This window comes from Typopeltis vanoorti, chromosome 5 (assembly GCF_054136105.1).
Source record: "Typopeltis vanoorti isolate ZY-2024b chromosome 5, IOZ_Tvanoo_1.0, whole genome shotgun sequence".
Taxonomy (NCBI): domain Eukaryota; kingdom Metazoa; phylum Arthropoda; class Arachnida; order Uropygi; family Thelyphonidae; genus Typopeltis; species Typopeltis vanoorti.
The window spans coordinates 11,138,845-11,161,434 of record NC_143553.1 but is presented as its reverse complement, the minus strand read 5'-3'; the positions used below and the strand labels follow the sequence as shown (position 1 = coordinate 11,161,434).

The 22,590-nt window shown below is 35.3% G+C and overlaps 1 protein-coding gene across 3 annotated transcripts in view; it reads left to right on the top strand.

Moving 5' to 3' along the window:
* The window catches only part of LOC150106225 (adiponectin receptor protein-like), a 255,050-nt gene extending 240,045 nt beyond the window's left edge, over positions 1–15,005 (top strand). For all 3 annotated transcript variants that reach the window (XM_090392251.1, XM_090392249.1, XM_090392250.1), the window contains one exon: positions 12,329–15,005. In XM_090392251.1, coding sequence (XP_090248377.1) covers positions 12,329–12,435 — 107 coding nt within the window. In that variant the 3' untranslated portion in view covers positions 12,436–15,005. The remainder of the gene's footprint in view (positions 1–12,328) is intronic.
* Positions 15,006–22,590: the final 7,585 nt, after the last annotated feature.

The following is a 22,590-nucleotide window of genomic DNA, read 5'->3' as shown; positions in this document are numbered from 1 at the left end:
GCAGATGTCAAAGTCATTGAGAAGTGCAAAAAAAAAAAAAGATTTCCACTTAACAAATGAAAGTTATCATGTGCCACAACTCTGCCTATCTCTAGCAAATTGAGATGGCCTACCTTGCTTATAGTTGTTGAATTTGAAATTCAGTGAGGTTTCTGAAATTTGTGTTCTCTCCAAATGCAGTAAAAGCAGCATGGACTGAGATAAAACTAGGTTGGGTCTTTCCTTAACAAATATCTGAACTGATGTTTTTATTAGTTATTATACTGCATTGGTAGCGATCTTACAAGCAATAATGAACTTCTTGAAAATATTCCTGTTGTCTAATAATTGATAGAGTTAATCCCTACAAAAAATAAATGAATGCTTCAGTTTCAACTTTCACTAGGGACCAAAGAAATAGTTTATAGTGGAAAGGTTACTGTCGTTGACAAAATTCATTCTTTTGACTCATTCTTCTTCTAGCAGGAAAAATTTAAAATTAAAACAATATGAAAAGAAGACTAAAATTATGGGGGTGCTTAAGGGTCAAAGCTATATAACTGAGAGGAGACCTCCAGATAGCCTTTAAAGGAATGCAGAGAACCAATTAGGGCTTCTGACCTAATATCCAATCCTCACCCTCTCGTGGTGCACCCTGTTGGGTATCTACCTGGATACTGAACGAACAAGGATGGGCTGGCAATTTGGGATTTGGCTGACCAAATTGTATTCTTATTGGCTTGAACCAATATACAAAATGATGTTACAACATGACAAAAATTTCATGCCAGCTGGGGCGTCGCCCGGATAAACAAGGTCCCCGTTTTTTTCCAAGGGAAACAGAGCGAACAGCGAAAAGTCAACTACTGGAACAAATCTGAAAGCACACCCCAACTCAACATCACCAGAATTAAAGATTGGTACTATCAACATAAGAAGCCTGAATGACAAAGAAATGGAGCTAGCTGAGGAATTAGATAAGTGCCAGATCAACATAATAGGGGTGACTGAAACAAAAAAGACAAAAACTGGTGAGATCTTTTTGAGCAATAAATACAAAATGATATACTCAGGAAATGACAATCAAGGAAAAGAAGGAGTAGCCGTAGTATTCAACACAAAATACGAGGTTAATCTTCTTGAATGGCAGGCAGTCTCAAGTAGAGTGATGTGGGCAAATATCAGAATGGGGAATTGGTCAATGAGACTTATTTGTGCCTATGGTCCCACAGAAGGTTCTCCTAAGGTAGGTGGAGGAATTTTTTGATGCTTTAGAAAAAGCAACTGACACAATGAAAAAGGAAAAGTTGGTCCTTGTTGGGGATCAAAATAGCAGAGTAGGAAGTGATTGTCAGACATACAAAAATGTTTTGGGAAAATTTGGAGAAAAGAGCAAAGCTAATAATAATGGCAAATACCTGTTGGATTTCATCTCAGGACATGGACTGGTTATTACTAACACCATGTTCCAACATAAAAATGTGCACAAATTCACATGGAGAGAAGAGGCAAGGAATAAGAAGTCTCATTGACTATGTTACTATTGATAGTGATGTTTTCTCCTGGTGCAGGACTCCAGAGTGTACAGAGGATTTGAAATTGGAAGCGATCACTATTTAGTCTTGAGCAGGATAAAATTGAATTTCATGTTGAAAAGAATGACATGTAAGAAAGTAAGAAAGTTCTAAAGTGAATAAAAGTTGAGCAGTTCTCAGATGTGAACTGTAGACTAAAATACACACAGATTATTGGGAAAAAAATGAAAGTGTTTGAGAACAAGAACCAAACCTTGGAGATTCAGTGGCAAACATTGAAGAAAACCCTGATTGAATCAGCCAGAGGGGCATGTGGTGAGATTGTCTGCAAGGATAGAAAAATCAGAACTCCACGGTGGACACAAGAAGTTAAAGAGGCAATGAAGGAAAAGAAGAAAGCATATCAAAAGTTCCTGGCAAATAAGTTAGCTTTTGCTCTTAGAGAATACAGAGACAAATGTAAGAAAGCTAAATAATGTGTAAAACTAGCTAAACAAAAGTCATGAACATAGAAAATAAATATCAAGAAGGTGGTAAGATATTCTGGAGGTTGTAATGGAGGAGAGAGTGCTATAAAAGGAGTTAGAGATTATAAAGGTGTCATGAAAATGGGAGAAAAAGATATCCTTGAAGTATGGAGTAATTACTTCGAAAAATTGCTAAATGAAACAAGCAGTGATAGCACAGTAGTAAAAAACACTCAACAGGAATACATATCCATACTTGAAGTAGAAAAAGCCATCAAAGGCATGAAATGTGGAAAGGCAGAAGGAGTAGATGATATTCTATCAGAAATGCTGAAGTATAGTGGTATAAAAGTCTTATAGTGGCTGCACTGCATAGTTCAGAAAGCCTGGACACAGGGTCGAATTCCCGATGATTGGAGTAGAGCTGTAATAGTACCCATATATATAAAGGGAAATAAAACTGAATGTCAGAATTAATGAGGTATTTCCCTACTGAGTGTTCCTGGTAAGATTTATGCCCGTATAAGAAATGGTTGAGAAGAATTGTAGAAGAAAAGCTTGGTGAAGAACAAGCTGGATTAAGGCCAAATAGAGGCTGTCAGGATCAGATCTTCACTTTACTACAAATAGTTGAGAAAGCATGGGAATATAACAAAGATCTGTATTTAAGTTTTGTCGATCTGGAAAAGGCATACGACAAGGTGCCAAGAGAGAAGCTTTTCAATACACTACAGTTATATGGTGTCAATGGGGCATTATATCAAGCAATACTTTGTCTTTATTTGAGTTACAAGTCAGTAGTTAGAATTGAAGTGCAGGAAGATGGTTTAATGTTAAATCTGGTGTGAGACAAGGATGTACATTATCCCCTCTGTGTTTATTCGTTATCTATATGGATCACATTATGAAGGAAAGTGGTATTAAACATATCAGAATTGGAGATGTTAATATTTGCTTTATGCGGACGATGTTATACTTCTAAATAAATATGCTACAACTTTGCAAGATTCCCTGACTAAATTGAATAACTGTTGTAATAGATATGGTATGAAGGTCAGCAATAAAAAGACAAAAGACAATGAAAATAGGTAGAATCGTTGAAAATGTCAACTGTGTTTTGAATGGGGAACCTGTGGACCAAGTATAACATTTCAGCTACTTAGGCACAATTTTTAGTGAAGATGGTAAATTAAATATGGAAATAGACAACAGAATCAACAAAGCTCTTATGGTAGGAAGTCAATTGAATAAATTCATATGGAATAAGAGAGAAATTAGTCGGAACACTAAATTAGCTGTATACAAGACAGTGTTCAAACTAGTTTTAACTTATGGATCTGAGAGCTGGGTCAGAAGTAAAACACTTGACCAAAGACTAGAGACTGCAGATATGAGAGTCCTAGAAAGATTAGAGGCGTGAACAGATGGCATCAATGGCAATATCATATTAAAAACGAGGGTATTAGGAAAGAACTTGAAATTGTCAGCGTCCAGGAATGCGTTAGCAGAGCTAATCTCAGCTGGTATGGTCGCTTGAACAGAATGGGCAAAGAAAGATTAGCAAAATAAGTGTTATCTGCCAGGTTGGCAGGAAAACAACCCTGAGGAAGACCAAGATATAGGTGGATTGATATGGTACAAAGTGCTTTAGACGATAGAAATATAAGATCTGATAATGTCGGAGTCTTGACAAGTAACAGACTGATTTGCAGAAAAATTGTAGATAGGAAGTTAATAATGATGTAAATTTTTCGTGTAGTACTATCATATCCTGTACTCCCCTTGAGGGTACATGTCAGAAATTTGATGATGATGACTAAAATTCTTTACTCATATGTAATAAGAACAATAAATGATGTGTATAGGTAAAAGTGTAAAAAAATTACTGAATATTATAAATTTCTAAATGTACCGCATCTATATTTAAAGTCACTATTAGTAAAAGGTGCCGGTGTGCAGTATACATTTCTGTATGTCCCAGAAAAAAAAAAAAAGAAAGAAACAGATATGAAGAGTTATTAAAAACCATCCATTTATTCTAAGTAAGTGAAGACTCTCTCTTTCCCTCCCTGCTGAGTTCCAAGGAATTAGAAGAAAATCACTCAAATGTTCTCAAGGTGAATAATATGACAGTACTAAAGTCAACGAAATGATAGAATTCCTCCATTTTAGTTACTTTTTTTTAGAATAGCAAGTATTTTTTTAGCTTATAATAGCAAATTTCCAGTTTGAATATATATTTCATATAGAAACCTCTTTCAAATAGAAATATCTTTCTCAGTATACAGGTGCTCAATTTGTGAAATGCTCAATTTACAAAACCTCAGATTTATGAAACTTAATAAGTATAATTATTTTTCAATAGAAGAATTTTATGTTATGCTATCAAACTTCTAACATCTGTTAATGCTCTCATGAACTAATGTTCAAACATTTAGCAACATTTGTAGCTTTAACTTGATTGTACGAATTACTGAATGAAGAAATGCTTATATTAAAAGCATCAAAGTTCATAAAAAGCCACACAAGAACAAAAAGACCCACATTGTTTAATCACGATGGAGATGATTCACTCAGATTAATTTAGTACATCAGGAATGGCACAAACATGGTCTAAGAAGATAAATCTCGATGCTATGCATTTCTTGAAATGTCAAAGAGGGATGGATGTTTTCTCTTATGGTACAGGAATCTCCATATTGTGTGAAGAGTCATTGCATGAGATCAACAGTGTGCATCCTAACAACAGACACTGACAATTTGACAGTGTCTGTTGTTAGTAGTCATTCCACTCATTTGCCACTCCAAGTACTCACAGCCTTGCCAACCATATTCTTCCTCAATTTTCAGAGATGATTCCTTGTTCTGTCCCTCCTAGCCAAGTGCTGAACCTCTGCATCAGTCCTATAACATCCTTTTAGTAACTTAAACCTTTTTTTCTATCAATCAACTTCTGCAATCCACAATTCCTCATTTCTAAGAAGCTCAAATAACTACACCTGTAATCCCAGATCAAGCCATATCAGGAACTTGCTTATCTGTTAGTGTGTTCTTCCGTAACCAATATTTCTGATTTTTTCCTAATTTTTCTTCATACCAGAGTAACTTAGTCAATAATCACTTCATTACCAAGAAAAAACTTAAGATATAACTCAATGTGAGTCAAATTTCAACTTATGAGAGGGTTATGGAAGTCAATGTTTTCGTAGTCAGGAGTGTCTGTGTTTCATTACAAATGAGTAAAATCAAGTATGCCTTCAAATCGAAAATTTTCTTAAATTTCAAAACATAATAATGATGCTTCAAATCCCCAAATACAAATTTCCATATTTTCCTTTCATGTTTCAAGAGGAAAAACACCAAGCAAGTTACAGAATACTGATAACAGCTAATAGTAATAGTTAATATAATTACCTGCAAACATCTGTCTCAAGAAACTTAAAGTATACTGAAAGGTTGTTAAGGAAGAGTGGCAGCTGGATGTGCTACCACTTTCCTAAGGAAGTAGAGCATAATGTACACTGAACTAAAGTAGCCACTAAAGTAACCATATATAAGATAAATTCTTTTATTCTCACTAGTGCTGGAATGCATTATATAAACACAATATATTTCTTCTTCTTGATTTATATAATTTCATTTTAATGATTCAAAAATTTATATATTCTCACCTTAGCATGATTATATTATCATTTAGTCAACATGGTGGTGTAACCAACAGATGCTGCTAGAACATTTAATTCCACTGCAAGTAAAAATCTTTTGTGTGACATATAACCATATATTTTAAATTATAATTTTTTAGTTTTAAAAACTTCATAAAATTTTGTTGTTTTAGTATCTATACCAATGCTCACAATTCCAGTTGTTCTAAGCAGGTTTTCAGCAACCAGTCACAGCAAAGGATGTGGGTTCAGAGAGACTGTGACACATTTCAATGTTGTTTTAGAACCCACAACATTAGAGTTAAAAGACATGATGCAGTATTTGCTGTTAGAAAGGAGCCAGATATCAGGACTGAGGTAGGCATAAGAAAGCCTGATCTTTTGTCATCAAGAGATGGTAGCGTTGTTGTCCTAGATATTCAAGTCTGTGGAGCGAACTGAGACCTTTATTGGGCAAATGAAGATAAGATAGATTATTATGCTTCTAATCCAGGTATTAAAAAACATTGTTTAGAAGAATATGGCTCTCTACTGGCTTTTTTTTTTTTTTTGCTATAACCATCTCAAATAGAGGTGTGTGGTGTATAAAGTCTTATAAGGATGCACAGATGTTAGGTCTTAGTGCCCAAGACATCAAAATACTTTCCCTCTGAGCCCTTCAAGGAACATTGGTTGCATGGAGAATGCATTGGCAAATGACGAACAGGATACTTAGGGAAGTTGCTGGCTAGGCTTCGACACATATTTGTAAAACATGCATCAACTGTATGCACACTGTGTATATGTGTGTGTGCACATGTATGCACAGTTGATATGTGTGTAGTTATTGCCCTAGCATTAGGGTATTGTAATGCAAAGAATTCAAAATAAAAAATAGAACTATCCACTTTTCATATGCCATCATGTCAACAGCTCTTCAATATGGCTCTTGTATGAGATAAAAAAGATTTAAAAATGTCTACATCCAGCAAACAAACAGGTCATAAGCTGGGATTTAGATTGTGTGCTAGTGCACCATATACAATAATCTGATTTTCTTTAGGTAAACAAGAAAGAAATGGTATGCAATTTCAATCATTATCAGATGTCTCTAAGGAGTCAAACTCATTCAGGGAGACCCACACCAGCCATCATATCTTCTCTTAAACTCATTCATACTAGATGCACTCAGCAGGCAAACTTTTTCACTTGCTCACTGCTCTGACAAAGAAAAATCTGGCTGTCATTTTTTTGTTAACTGCACACAAACTTAATTTCCACAGAAACCCATCAATTTCCTGATATCTACCCTCAAGGGGGTGTTCAGACTACTATGACATCACTGCTTGTGATGTCATAGTAGTAGGGCTTGTGTAATTGGGCAATGTCTGAGTAGCTGGCATGAAATCTCATGTTGTACCATATGTATTTTTGGTTTATGTCAACAGAGAGTACAATATGGTTGGCTAAGTCCTAAATTGCCAGTCCATTCTCGTTTGTTCAATGCTCTCTGGATACCTGCTAATAGGTTGCACCATGTGAAGATTGGACATTAGGTCAAAAGCTCCAGTCAGTTCTCTGCATTCCTTAAAATCAATTTGCAGGTTTTCTCTTTCAGAAGTTTCTAGGCCTGTTTCATATCAACCCTCTTTCTCCCATTTTCCAGTGTTTGCAATCCACATATTCTCAATCTGATCTCATAATATACTTTCCATAATCCCAGCATCAGTCTTTGCAACCTTTCCTCTCAGAACCAAGCTTTATAATGCTTTATCCTCTCAGAACCAAGTGACCAAACCTGTTCAGAGTAGTCCAGGCAATTGTATCTAGGCTTTGGAAACAGGCAAAATGTATCTTTCACATGAAAGATACATTTTACCTGCAATTTTCAAACATTGACATGTACCTTACTTGTCAATGTTTGTTTCAACGTTATAATTATAGAGTACAGGAATACCTTGTATAGCACGGTTAATTGGTTTCAAGAAGCATCCATGCTATGCAAAACCCCGTTGTTTGTGGTCTATTTATAAAAGTTTTCAATTTTAATTGTTTATTACAAAAATTTAGGATAATAAAAATGTTTAAAATGAAAAAAAAATTATTTTTATTAACTAAATCACAAATAAAATCCTTTTAAACTGATATAAAAGTTGTAGAAAACAAACAAATATTGCTTCAATTTTAGCATACAGTAATTTACTTTTTACTAAAGTAGTCTTTTAGTGTTCGTTGAACCATCCTTGTCTTCTTTGTCTCTTCAAGTACTAGATCTCTGTAGCATTTGATGGCATTATTGAGACTTTGTCTCACTTTGATGCTTCCTTCCAAATTCGGGTCGGCATTTATGAGAAAGTCAGAAGCTTTGTCGATTTTCTCACAAAAGTTGAAAGGTCAGCAAAGGAAAATTCTTCAACCATGACATCAGTGGGGTCATCTTCGTCTTCTTCTGCTTCATAGGCTCGTTGTTGTTCCAACTCCAAAAGGGTTTCATCATCCAGATCATTTGAATGAGAATCAATATATTCTTTCACATTGTTACAATTTAAACTTGTAAACCAAGATCTTTGCCTATCTGCATAATTTCTGTTGAGATTTCCTCTTTCTGTGTTGCAAAGGCAACAAAGTCCTTTGAACAATGTCACAAGATATTATGCCATACGGCTCTCATGTTGCTTTGAGTCACCTTTTGCCAAGATTCATAAATATTTTGAATGGCATCTTTTATGTTAAATTTCTTCCAAAATTCACTCAAAGTCCAAGAATCTTCTTCTGCTGCAGCTTTAATAGCTTGAGCAAAAGTTCGTCTTAAATAGTAAGCCTTGAAAGTGGAGATAACGCCTTGATCCATCGGCTGCAGAATTAATGTCGTGTTTGGAGGGAAAAAATGAATCTCGACATTTTCACCTAAGTCAGTCAATAGAGTTCGATGGCCTGGTGCATTGTCTAATAAAAGCAAAATTTTGAAAGGAATATCATTCTTTTTACAATAGCTTTTAACTTCAGGGCAAAAACAAGTTTTAAACCAGTCTTCTAAAATTGAACGAGTCACCCACGCTTTTTTATTCAAACGCCAATGAACAGGTAAATTGTTCTTTGTAAAGTCCTTAAGAGTTCTTGAATTTTCCGCTCTGTACACTAATAGTGGCTTCAATTTTAAATCACCTGATGCTAGAAGGTAATACCTTCTAGTAAAAGTGCCAATCGGTCTTTTGATACTTTATACTCAGCTTGTGTTTTTTCCTTCTCTGCTAGAAATGTGCACGATGGCATTCTTTACCAGAACAAGCCAGTCTCGTCAGCGTTAAAAATTTGATCATCTGTGTAGCCTTCCTTCTCAATAGGTTCCTTCAATTCATTGGGAAATAGTTCTGCAGTTTTAGTGTCAGCACTTGCGCTTTCACCTTGGATTCTTACATTATGGAGTCCCATACGCTTTTTGAAATTGTAGAACCACCCGCGACTTGCTATAAAAGTTTCACTGGTTGTACTCTTTCATTTTCGCTTTTATTTTGTCATGTAGACGTGTTGCTTTTGCCTGGATTATCATTTGACTCAAAGGAATCTTTTTCTGATTACAATCTTCAGTCCAGATCATTAGAAGGTGTTCCATATTTTCCATGGTAGAAGATCGATTTCTTGTGATCACGTTTGACATATAAGAAGCGGTGCACATTCCATGTTGTTAATCGTTTCTTTGCTCTGAATAATTGTTCGTACAGATGACTCATTCATTGAATTCTCACGTGCTATTTTAGCAAACGAAGCGCCATTCTCGTGACATTTCATAATTTCAAGTTTCTTCTCTAATGTCAACACTTGCGTTTTTTTGTTACATATACCACTTTCTGATACCTCTCAGTTAGCCACCTGCTTATACAGATTAACAGTTTATATTCTAATCCCATTATCTTCCAGTTTGTGCCAACAGCCTTTCATGTGATATTCTATGAGATGCCTTTGCAAAGTCCAACGGTATCATAGTGTATTCATTCCCTTTATCCAACTCAGCAGTAACAGTATTATGAAATGAGCAGATTTCTCATTCATAACCTCTCTTTAGTAAACTCATGCTGTTCCTTGCAAAGTATAACTTGTCTGTTAATCCATTTCTATGAAACTTTGTCATCGTGTTTAAAATTTTTACCACTACCCCAGAGATACAAGTTGGTTGTTAGACATCAGTTTTTGGACAGTTCATTGTGCACTATCATATATTCTTTTCATTCCTGTGGGTGAATCAAAACTCATTCAGGAAGGCTCATATCATCCTGTGGATCTTCTTGAATTTACAGACATGTCAAGGATCCTAACCAGTTTGGCTGAACATTCCTTTATCCTACTTATTGACATATTATCTGTCCCTATTTCAAAATTCTTATCTAGGTTATTCACCAGCTTTAGAACCTTCATCTTATGCACTGTTGTCTCTTTAGTCAATGTGGTAGTAGCACACTGTGCACCATGTTGCTTGTATTTATTTATTTAGTGTATGGGGGAAATACAAGAAATTATTGAGCAAAACTATATACACAGACCTGACAGTTCAGTTAACCAGTCGATGGCACTGTCTGGGTGTAAATGCAAAGAATGTATGGGACAGTCATCAGTGATATGATGCATATAGTCTGTGCAGCACCACATACAAAAGACTGTGAAATTCTTCATAGACATAATAAGCGGGTACAGCAGCCTTGTCCAGTCCTAAATCTGTTTGCTCACTCCAGAGGTGTTGAGATAGATTAAATCCTAGAGATTTGATAGTTGGATCTGTGATATCAGGCACTTGTTTGTAGTTCATTCCTGAGCCTTCTCCACCAGTCCTGGGGACCATCATCTGATAATTCCACTAACCATATGGGAGATCTGGAGGTAAAGTGCTGGACTCAGGTGAAGAGATATCTTGAAGATAAACTGCAGTGACTGTCCACCAGGTAAGGTGCAGCTACACATGCATCTGCTCAATGTCAGGAATGGCCTTTGTTTCGGGGATTGATGGTAGTCTGCACCGATATTTAAAGTTACTAGGAAATAGCAACTTTAAATAACTCATCTTGGGGATCCAAATGTACACTACAAGAAATGACCATGTTACATATACCAGGTTGATAGAGCTTAGAGATGTGAACACTCATTATTTGATTCACATTTGCTTCTGACAGAAGGGTACCATATACATTCAGTCAAGTTATTTTTTTACATTTATTCTTTCTTTTACTTGCAACATAATTATAAAATTCTTTTAAGTTGCCTATGACCTTCATATGCAATTTCTTTTCATACTTACTCTGACTTAGCACTCTTCTGGCCTGTGTTTTATATATTTTGTAACTTCCCTTATCATTATTCTCATTATATTCCTTCCACATAGTCTTCTTATGGATCTGTATGCAAAGCATTCAGATTTGCCTCTTTACCATATTTATAATGATGCTCATTGACATATCATTATCACATTTCCATTAAATGTAGATGCTCTCCCTTATAGGCTTTTCTGTCATCAAACTCACTCCACACATTCATAATCTCATATCTGTTTCTTCCACACAGACTGTTCAGATCATTTGCTAGCATAAGTTTCCTTAACTCAGTGCTATCATATCTCAGTAATAGGCTAACAATTTTTATTCTTTTTATTCCTTCACTCGTACTGTTTGTTTGCTACCTAAGTTGCTTGTTCCTACAAGCACTACCGTGAATCTTTTTTCTTTTCTGTTTCTCGAATGCATCCATTATGTTCTTAATTCTTGCTTACTGAAATTTCTAAGCAGTGAATTTGCCATCAAGCACAAATTTAGTAAGCAAATCACTATGCCATATTATTTCTTCTGTCTTACATTCTAATTGACTTACCATTTTATTATTATTCATCTTACCAACTTCTATACTCTGCTGTCTCTTATTGTTCTGCTTATTTATTTTTATCCTGTCTGAATTTTTTTAAACATTTCAACTTTTTTCTAACTTTTAGGTCAGTTGTCTAATAATTTGTTTTAACCTGGACATTTCTTATGTCAAATAATCTTCATTTATATGAAGCACCTCTGTAGCGTAATTGGAAGAACAACAGTATGTTGCACCCTTTGATTAGAAAAGGTCTAAATTTGATTCTCGTCATGACCGGAGAAATCTTTATGTGGGATTTTTTCCTCCCAGAAATAGTCTAAAAACATCATATTTAATGATACTGTTGTGATACCTCAGTACTTGTTTGAATCTAATTGGGTGATTGGTGCTTTATGTTGAAATGAAAAGTAGCTATCAGAGAGATTGGATTTGAATTTCTGGATCATCTTTCCTGTAGTGTGGACTTTGGCTCCTTTGGATTTCTTGTTATTTCCTAAATTGAAGACATCTCAAGGATATTCATTTTAAAAAATGAAGAAGTCAAAGCAGAGAGAATGAGAAATGGTTCTAAAAACAACCTGAAGAGTTATTATAATGGTTTTGGAAAAAAAAAAAATTGTTAAGCAATGAGAAGATGTGTTTAAAGGAAAGAGATTATTTTGAGAAACAGTGTATAAAAATAGAGACTTTAATCTTTTATTTCTCTGACATCTCTTTTGGGTGGGAAGGTATTATAATTAAGACATTGCTTTATTAATACCCATGTGTAAAAGTTTGTAAATACTTTTGCAATTCTTTTGTTTGTTAAAGCATTGCAAATATATAAATTTATTGATTACTGTTACTTCTCTTTCAGTTTCACAGTCATCAAATCTTTCATGTCTTAGTTATTGCAGCAGCCTTTGTGCACTATCATGGCATATCGGAGATGGCAGTATACCGGCTTACGATGGGTACATGTAGAGCTGAATATGACATACCAGAAAATATTTATTAATCTTTAATACAATTAGTAAGGTTATAAATTTACCTTTGTGCCTTCATCATTAACCAGCACTGTTCTGTAAAATGCCTTGGAAAGGATCTAAATATTTTCTTAATGAGTAGATTACTGTAATTCATAAGGAGTGTGGTTTGAACACTGCTGTTGGAATAAATATATTTTATATATATATATATATACATATGCATGTGTATTGAAATAGCACATCTTTATATCGGTTGCTATGCAAACGGAGTAAAATTCTGGAAGAATACACTATTTGTGTACAAATGTTTGAACAAATGTTGAATCATGATATCCTTTGAGCACTGTAAAATGTATTGGTTTGATTTCATTGGTACAACTGAATTATTTCGACTTGGGCTTCCATAACAAAGTGAATTCTTAAAATATAGAAAAATTAATCAAAACATTTTATTTTAAATTACAGTGTCGGCATTTCATTTCGTGATTGTTTTGGGAAGGTGTATATATTATTTTAAGCTTTGCACTTTAATTATAAAATTGTTCTGTTGTGTAGTATTTTTCTAATAATAATAATGAAATCTGTTAACTACAATAACTTCTGCTGCACTTGTGACCAAATAGTGTTTGTTAGTTGGATAAATTGGAAATTAGAAAGAAAAGAAGCATTTTTTTTCTGTTTATATTTAATTGTATTATAGTTATAGTTGCAGTATAATTAATATTATTGATCCATTAATTTTACACTGTTCATAATAATAATACTGAATAAAATTTCATCTGATGGTTATATAAGTGTTGCTTAGCATAAGAAATGTCAATGTCAATTTGAAAATTTTGACAAGCAGTTATCTGACTTTTTAAAAATGAATCTTTTTATGATATCTAGTTTAGTTTCGACCAGTGAATGAATTTATTTCCCAAAATTGTGTTAGAAAATAGGGACAATATTGATGATGATACTCTTAGAATTTAAAAAAAAAACAAAAAAAATCCTTTAAGGTGGGAATAAATGACACACACAGACATGAATGAATAGTAATTTCACTATTCCTGTTCTATGTCATTTCTGTTTCATCAGGTAAAAAACTTCACTTTCTGCACTAACTGCTAAAGACTATAAAATGCTAAGATAATCCAATAAAACTTACAGATCTATCACTTTATAGTCAAAGTAATGGGACCATTATTAATAGAATTTGAAGAGTGGGCAGTTCAGTGCATCTTGTAAAGTATAATCCTTGAAAATCTAAGATATGAAAAAGTTCATTACATTGTATTGCATCTAGTTAATTTTGTCCCAGTTAACTTTTTGGCCAGCTGTATTAATTTTATGATAGTGATCTTTCAGTAGGTTCCTGAAATTCATAAATGCACTGTGCAGCTCAGTCATTGTAATTGCAGGATTTCTAGGAACATGCCTAATGAGGGTAGCCAAATTTCTTGGCAATTCAGTTTTGGCTGTTATAACTTTCTTCACTGTTTCATTTGCAGTGTGAATAGTCTCAGTCTCCATTTACATACTTGGCCAGGCTTAAGAAATTTGTTGTGAATAGCCTGTCAACATCTTCCACTATTTTTGTTCCTTCAGTAACAGTTGCCTTTCAATGACAGGACATACAATGACATTTCCTGTCCATCTCTTGTCTTGTAGCTATTCTTTCATCCATAGATAGCAGTATGTGTTCTTTTCATCATTTACATAACCATACACAGTTTGATTTAGGATCCACAAGGCTCTTTTGTAAAAAGACACATTGTTCTGAAAAAAAAAAAAAAACTGTGACTAAATTCTGCTTATTAAAACTCATCATAAACTGATGTCTTTGTTTTTCTTTGTATGAGTTCTCGGCTGATTGTAAGTTTGCATTGTGTTCTTATTGAATTTTGTCCTTTCCATGATCATCAGTTATAAAATCAAATTTATATTTGTCACATTTGCTGCACTTATCTAGTGAAGGATGATGAAAGTTTTAGTTAATTTGTTCAACAAAAATTTTCTAATAAAATGCTTCATATGACATCAACTGGATTAATCATAATCTTTGATAGATATCCATACTGGCCTTGTCGCCTTCTAGACAAATGCCACTGTTTTTTTTGTACATTTTTTTATTTTTTCAAGTTTTATATCTAATGCATTTAAGAACATGACCTGACAAATCTATACTCTGTTGCCACATTGATTAAAAAGGAGCATTGCAAACAAAGAATACTGAAGTCAAAATCTTACTGGCAGTGAAATAAAAATAAATGACCTCATTACATGGCAATATAATTTTACAGAACACAGATTTGTGCAAGATGGTTGGCATTTCTAACACTGAACACACAAAAGTTTTAAAACTGAATACAAAAATTAAGTCAGTTTGGTCGGAAATTGACATTGACGCTACTTGCACCAAGTCACCAAAATATATTTAATAGGAAAAATATATTTTTCAGGGTGAGTGCTAGAAATCTAAAAATATTTACCATGCAGACATACAAATATGAGTTATTGTTTGGCATTATTGTATCTGTTTATATGGAAAAATAAAGTTATTTATTCAATTATAACCTTAAATTACATGTTTATATTGTCCTTTGATATAATGCATTTTTATTTTATTTTATTTGTTTAATGCAGTGATTCTCAACTTTTTTCAACTTGTGTACCCCTTTTAAACCCATTTCTATAAATTGTACCCCTTGTTTTTAAAATAGCTGTTTTTAAATACTGACACTTTTGTTCAGTGCCTATCTTAATGTAAAATAGTGGAAATGAGTTGGGAAAGAAAATTACTACACTAAAAGTACAAACCATTAGCAGTGATTCAAACTTAACATTTATTGTCCCATAATTAACATTTTGCATTTTGTTACTTTACTTGTTTTTCCACCATTACTGATTATTTTTCATGTACCCCTGAATGGCCTAGCACGTACCCCTGGTTGGGAACCGATGATCTAATGTAATTTCTGTATATGCTATTTTTATATTCTCTGCAGTTTTTGTCTTTCACTCCACACAGAGCTAGTTCACTAGATATACTATCACTTATTTGAATGACCCAAAGAATTTTCTCAGTGATAAACTATTTATTGAAGAGAAATACGTAATTCATAAGGAAACAAATGAAGATTCAGGATTCGTATTTAAGATATGTAGATGGTTCAAAACCGCCTTGCTTATATACATGCTTAACATCTTCCTTTAAACTAAATGGGGGGGGGACAGGGTTCAGAGACTGCTGCGTGTGTGTGTGTTGACAAAGTTTTTTTGGTGATTTTTGAAAGTGTAATTCTGTTTATATATATATAAAACTTGTTTAATGTCTAATGTTAAGATTACCACTCCAAACAATCCTACTGAAGAGTTTTATTTACACATTAGGAAAAAGAAAACCAGGACGTCCTCTTAAACGATTCAACGATGACTTCTAAGGCCAGAACAGGCCATACTAGGCTTAAATCCTTGATACGTATGATGATGATTTCTCTGTCAAGGACTTATGTTTCTCTTTTGCTTGTTACGTTCTGCCCTTTTGTTTTAAAGTTATTAAAACACATTTCATAAATAAAACTCCCCCCATATTCCCACTTTGTTATGCATTTTAATGAGCAAACATCATATTGACTTCAGAAGAGTAAATTGCATGGCAGTGAAATGGATGAATAAGACTTGGAGCAAGAACTGCATAAAAAGAAAATAATGTGGATACCAGACAGACAAATGGAAATATGAGAGAATTTTTTCACGAAAGGAAAAAAAAAAAAAAATGTAAGAATAACTTTAGTGAATGTAAAGGATACCAAATTATTTGGATGCTTTAAAAATTTCATTGCTATAGAAATCCCATTTAGTTCTACCTCAATGTCCAGATAGATAAAGTATACATCATTATCAGATTCCTGGCTTAAACCCTCAGGGGATGTACAGGATCTTGTCTGATAGCACTACATGAAAAGTTACATTATTACTAACTTCCTATCAACAGTTTTCTTCCAGAGATTACATTGAGATTAACTCTGCGAACTAATTTCTGAATGCTAACAATATCAAATTCTTTTCTAATATCTTCATTTTCTATATGATACTGCCATTGGTTCACCCCTAATCTTTCTCAGGACTCACTGTGGTCTCCAGTCTTTGATCAAGAATTTTATTTCTAACCCAGCTCTCAGATCTGTAAATTAAAAGTGGTTTGAACAGTCTTGTATACAAATAGTTTAGTGTTTTAATTTCTCTCTTATTCCATATAAATTTATTCATTTGACTTCCAACCATACCAGCTTTGCTAATTCTGCTGTCTATGTTCTTATTTCATTTCTCATCTTCACTAAAATTTGTGCCTAAATAACTGAAATGTTTTGAAAAAATTGAAAACATCAACTCCATTCAAAATGCAGTTGATGTTTTCAATGTTTCTAGTTATTTTTATTGCTGACTTTCATACCAAATTTATCACTGCAGTTATTCAGTTTAGTCTGAAATCCTGCAGACTTTTACTGGATTTATTTAGAAGTTTCACATAATCTGCATAAAGTAAAGAGCTGAGATAAACATCTCTAATTTTAATATCAGGTTTAATACCACTTTCCTTCATAATGTGATCCATATAGATAATGAATAACACTAGTTTAGACAGTGTTCTCATTTTTGGAAACAGGCTTGGAACTCTTTTTCCAGAATACTCTTGAGTTCCTTTATCATATTATGCTGGATATCAGTGATATCAGAAAATCTTCGTCTTTTTAGCGCAGTCTTTAATTTTGGAAACAGCCAGAAATCACAGGGAGCTAAGTTGGGTGAATAAGCAGGATGACCTAATTCAGTAATAGATTTTTTGGCCAGAAACTCTTTCACAATGAGTGCACTATAGCATGGAGCATTGTCGTGATGGATGATTCACTTGTCAGGCCACAATTCAGGTCTTTTTCTCCGAACAGAATCTCGTAATCTTTTCAGCACCTCTAAATGGTATTGTTGGTTGATCATTTGTCCCTGTTCAATGAATTCATAGTGGACTATCCCCTTATGATCAAAGAAACACACCAGCATGGTCTTAAATGGCGAATGTGACATGCATGCTTTTTTCGGAAGTGGTGAACTCGAGTTTCCACTGCATACCCTAGTATTTTGTTTCGGGATCGTACTGGGTGTACGATCCCAGTAAGTACACCCAGTAGTTCGCCACCTGTAAGTACTCTCGGAAACATGCACAGAAAGATCAGACATAACTTGAAGCCGCTGCTGCTTCTGTTCATCCATCAGGATCCGAGGCACAATCTTCACAGAAATCTTTTACATACCCAATTGTTCAGTTAAAATTACCCTAACTGTTTCTCGATTCAGTTACAATTCATAAGCCATTAATCGCACAGTTAATCGTATGTCACAATATACCAAATCTCGCGCTCTGTTCACATTTGTGTGCATCATTTTTGTTTTTGGCTGGCCACTTCTGGGGTTGTCATATACATCCTCTCACCCACTTAAAATCTCTTATGCCACTCAGAGACACTTGCCTTTTTCAGAGCATCCACACCATATGCTACTTTCAACAGCGCCAACGTTTCAGTAGCAGTTTTGCTGATTTTCACCCAAAATTTGATGTTAACATGCTGTTCCCAATTTCAATCACACATTTTTACACCAAAGTTTACACATGGATTTCTATTGTTTTTTCAATAGCCAATTAGCAAACGGCTCTATTGGCTTGAGGTTTTACATACGCATTAGTTAAAACGTACAAAGATGATTACTCATGCAACTCCAACCAAATCACTACGCGGCCATTCTGGGAATTAAATTGTCACACCTCCTACTGTATATATAATGAGATTACATATATATATGAGATAGTGTACAACTTTGCCACACACCTGTCTTGACATCAAACCATCTTCCTGTGCCTCCTTCAATTATAACTGCTGATTTACAACTCAAATAGAGACCATGTATTGCTTGATGTAATGTCCCATTTACACCATATAATTGGAGCATTTTGAACAGCTTTCCTCTTGGCAGCTTGTCATATGCCTTTTCCAGAGCTACAAAACAAATACAGATCCTTGTTATATTCCCATGATTTTTCAACTATTTGTCTTAAAGTGAAAATCCGATCCTGACAACCTCTAATTGGCCTGAATCCAGCTTGTTCTTCTCCACAATTTTTCTTATCCGTTTCTCAAGAGTACTTCCATAAATCTTACCACACTCAGTAGAGAAATTCCTCTGTAATTCTCACATTCAGCTTTATTTCCTTTTTTTTATAGATGGATACTATGAGTGCTCTACTCCAATCGTCTGGAACTCGACCCTCTAACCAGGCCTATGCAGTGTAGCAACTACTTTTATACCTCTGTATTTTAGCATTTCTGGTCAAATATCATCTACTCCAGTTGCCTTTCCACATTTCAGGTTTGTGGTAGCTTTTACTTGTCCTGGCATTAGCAACAGGCAGCGCTAGCCAGAGTTGCTTTCGTACTATCATGGTGCGATCACTCTGGCGATGAGGCCACTAGAATGGAAGCATCAAGGCAGCCATGCGGCAGCTGCTTTCTATGGCGCACCATTCAGGTGTGACATGCAGGCACCAAACGTCCGCGGATGACCTAGATACTGGTCTGGGTGTCGTGCTTAGAAGAACAGCCACCATACTGTGATCTATTGAGACTCGAGACCTAGGTACTGGTCTGGGTGTCGTGCTTAGAAGAACAGCCACCATACTGTGATCTATTGAGACTCATCCTCTGAGTCTCAATAGATCACAGTATGGTGGCTGCTCTTCTAAGCACGACACCCAGACCAGTACCTAGGTCATCTGTGGACGATTTGGTGCCTGCACGTCGCACCTGAATGGTGTGCCGTAGGAAGCAGCCATTAAGCCATAGTCTTAATGGCTGCTTGATGCTTCCATTCTAGTGGCCTCATCGCCAGAGCGATCGCACCATGACAGTACAAAAGCAACTCCAGCTAGCGCTGCCTTTTAACATGCGAGGTACGAACGGTATCGTTGCAGTGGCCTGACTGGAGTCTGACTTAGAGGCATTCAGTCATAATGCCACAGATGGTAGCTTTGCATCACTGGTCACTCGACCAAACACATGTACCAAGTGTCAGAACCTGCGGTTCCTCTTGTACTGAGCAGGATTACTATCATAACGACTAGTCATCAGTAGGGTAAACTAACTTGTCATCTTTATTATCAAACTCACTTAGTTATCTTTATTTTCAGGTTAGAAGGTTAGAAGGAGTTGCTTTTGTAATGTCATGGTGCGAGCTGCCATTAAGGACCTAAAGGCATTCAGTTCTGTGGCACATGAACCTAAAGTCGTTCCGTTCATGCAGATACCACAGTATGACTATTAGCCATACTCGCCATCGCAAAATCAATACGTATATTATTTAGACTTTTGCCAGATTTTTGTGCTGTCACTAACGTCAGGACAAGTGCCAGCCATGGATTTGGCCTAAAATTTGCACCATTCCTGTATTTTATATATTTGACCAAGCACATGACTTGCTATTTTCCCATCTTAACCTAACTTACATACTACCTTAAGATTAACTTAAATCTAAAAGCTATACTCCCAACTACTCCTAATAGGGAAATGCAAGTACATTTATAATTCTTCTCACAGAGTAGTTTTTTACTGGTCCTGTCGACTCTGCGAGTCCACACAAAGTTTTACTACTTCAAGTACATACATACATATATATATTCCAGGTGGCATTCCTGTTGAGTGTTTTTCTACCACTATGCTGTCACTGCTTGTTTCATTTAGCAATCTTTCAAAATAATTCAACACCATACATCAAGCATATCTTTAGCTTTAGTTTTCATGTCCCGTTTATCATCTTTTTTTTTTTTTTTTACAGTGCTCTTTCCTTCATTTCTGAGCTTTTTCAATAGCCTCCAGAATATCTGCCACCTTCCTGCTATTTATTTTCTATGTTCTTATCAAAGACTTCCCATGACTTTTGTTTAGCTAATTTTAAAAAGTGCTTCACTTTTTTTGCAGTTTTCTCTAAATTCCTTAAGATCACAAGCTGACTTACTTGCAAGGAAATTTCAGTACACTTTCTTTTTTTCCTTGACTGCCTCTTTAACTTCCTGAGTCCAACATGGAGTTCTGATTTTTCTATCCTTGTAAATTTCCTCACCACATGCCTCTCTGACCGAATCAAAGTTTTCCTTAGGGTTTGCCACTGTATCTCCAGGGTTTGGTTCTTGTTTTCAAACTCTTTCAGTTTTTCTTAAATAACATTTGTGTATTTAAGCCTACAGAGCCTATGTAGCTCACTCGACATAGATGAAGCCCTTTGCTTGGAAAAACCTGGGGTTCGATTCCCATCCATGACATCAGGAACCTTTACCTGGTCTCTTTCGACTAAAGGTGAGTTAGCCGTTCGCATATTAAAATGGGGGGGTACCTGAAACTTGGATTATTTTGTCCCTCAGAAAGGCAAACTGACCTCATGAACACACACATACATGGATCTACAGTCATGAATACTTCCAACAATGTGGAAGAGATAGGGTCCTCACCACATTATCCTTATGCCAATATTCAACCACGAGTCACATCATGGTAGTCAACCTCCTGGAAGAAGATGATCATGATGATGATTTGAGCCTACAGTTTACATCTGATAGCTGTTCAGCTTTGATTCATTTCAAATATTTCTTACACACACTTGTTTTCAATGTGAAGTTCAATTTTAACCTGCTCATTACTAAATGGTAGTCACTTCCTATTTCAAATCCTCTGTATACTGTTGTTTTGTGAACCAGTGGGAAAACATTGTCAACAATGACATAGCCAATGAGACTTTGCTTATTCCTTGCATCTTCTCTTCAAGTCCATTTGTGCACATTTTTATGTTGGAACATGATGTTAGTAATAACTAGCCCATGTCCTGAGCAGAAATCTAGCAGGTACTTATCATTATATTTAACTTTGCTCTTTTCTTCAAATTTTTCCAAAACATTCTTATGTCTGGTAATCATTTCCTACTCTGCTATTTAGATCTCCAACAAGGACCATCCTTTCCTTTTCGCTGTGTCAGTTGCTTTCTCTAAAGCATCAAAAAATTTTCTTCTCTTCTACCTTAGTAGAACCTTCTGTGGGACCATAAGCACAAATAAGTCTCATTGTCCAGTTCCCCATTCTGATATTAGCTCACATCACTACTTGATATTGCATGCCTTTCAAGAAGATTATCTTCATATTTTGTGTTTAATATTATAACTTTCTTTTCTTGGATTATTATTGCCTGAATATAAGTACCAGATTGACATAACAGGTGTTACCAAAAGAAAGAAGACAAAACAGATAGACTTCATCTGTTTTTGTCTTTTTTCTTTTGGTAACCTGTTATGTCAATCTGGTACTTATCCAATTCTTCTGCTAGTTCCATTTCTTTACCATTGATGCTGCAATTCTGAAATGAACTTTTGACGTGTAAAGATAAGGAAATCAGTTTGCTTCTTTACAAGGCTTTGATAGGACCTCACTTGGAACTGTTGCACCGAGGACTGGTCTCCTAGTTTCTGTGGTGATTCTGATACAGTGGAGAGAGTGTAAAGAAGAGTGTCAAAAATGATATTGGGATTGTGGAATACTGATTATGAAGACAGATTCAGAATTTGTAGGCTGCAGACACTAGCAACCAGGCAAAAGAGGGGGTGATATGATCGAGAAGACTTACTAACTTCTGAAAGGGTTATACAGAATTTCAGTAAATGGGATTTGTTGATGGTGTTGATCTTGGTCTCTGCTGATGTTGAATTGAGTTGGGGTTTGGGTTTGTTCCAGTAGCAGACTTTTCTGGTTCCTGGTTTTCTGTTTGCCTTAGTTCCCTGATAAAAACAATGAATGCCTCATTTAACCAGGCAACATTCCAGCCGGCATGAAATTCCATCATTTTGAGTTATGGTTTAAGCCAATAAGAATACAATTTGTCTGCTAAATCCCAAATTGTCAACCCATCCTCGTTCATTCAGTATTCAGGTAAATACCCGACTGGGTGCACCATGAGAAGGTGAGGATTGCACATCAAGTCAGTAGCCCTGGTCGGTTCTCCACATTCTCAGAAAGGCAATGTGGAGGTCTCCTTCCAGTTATCTAGCTGACTCTTAACACGTTCATTGTCAAGCTGA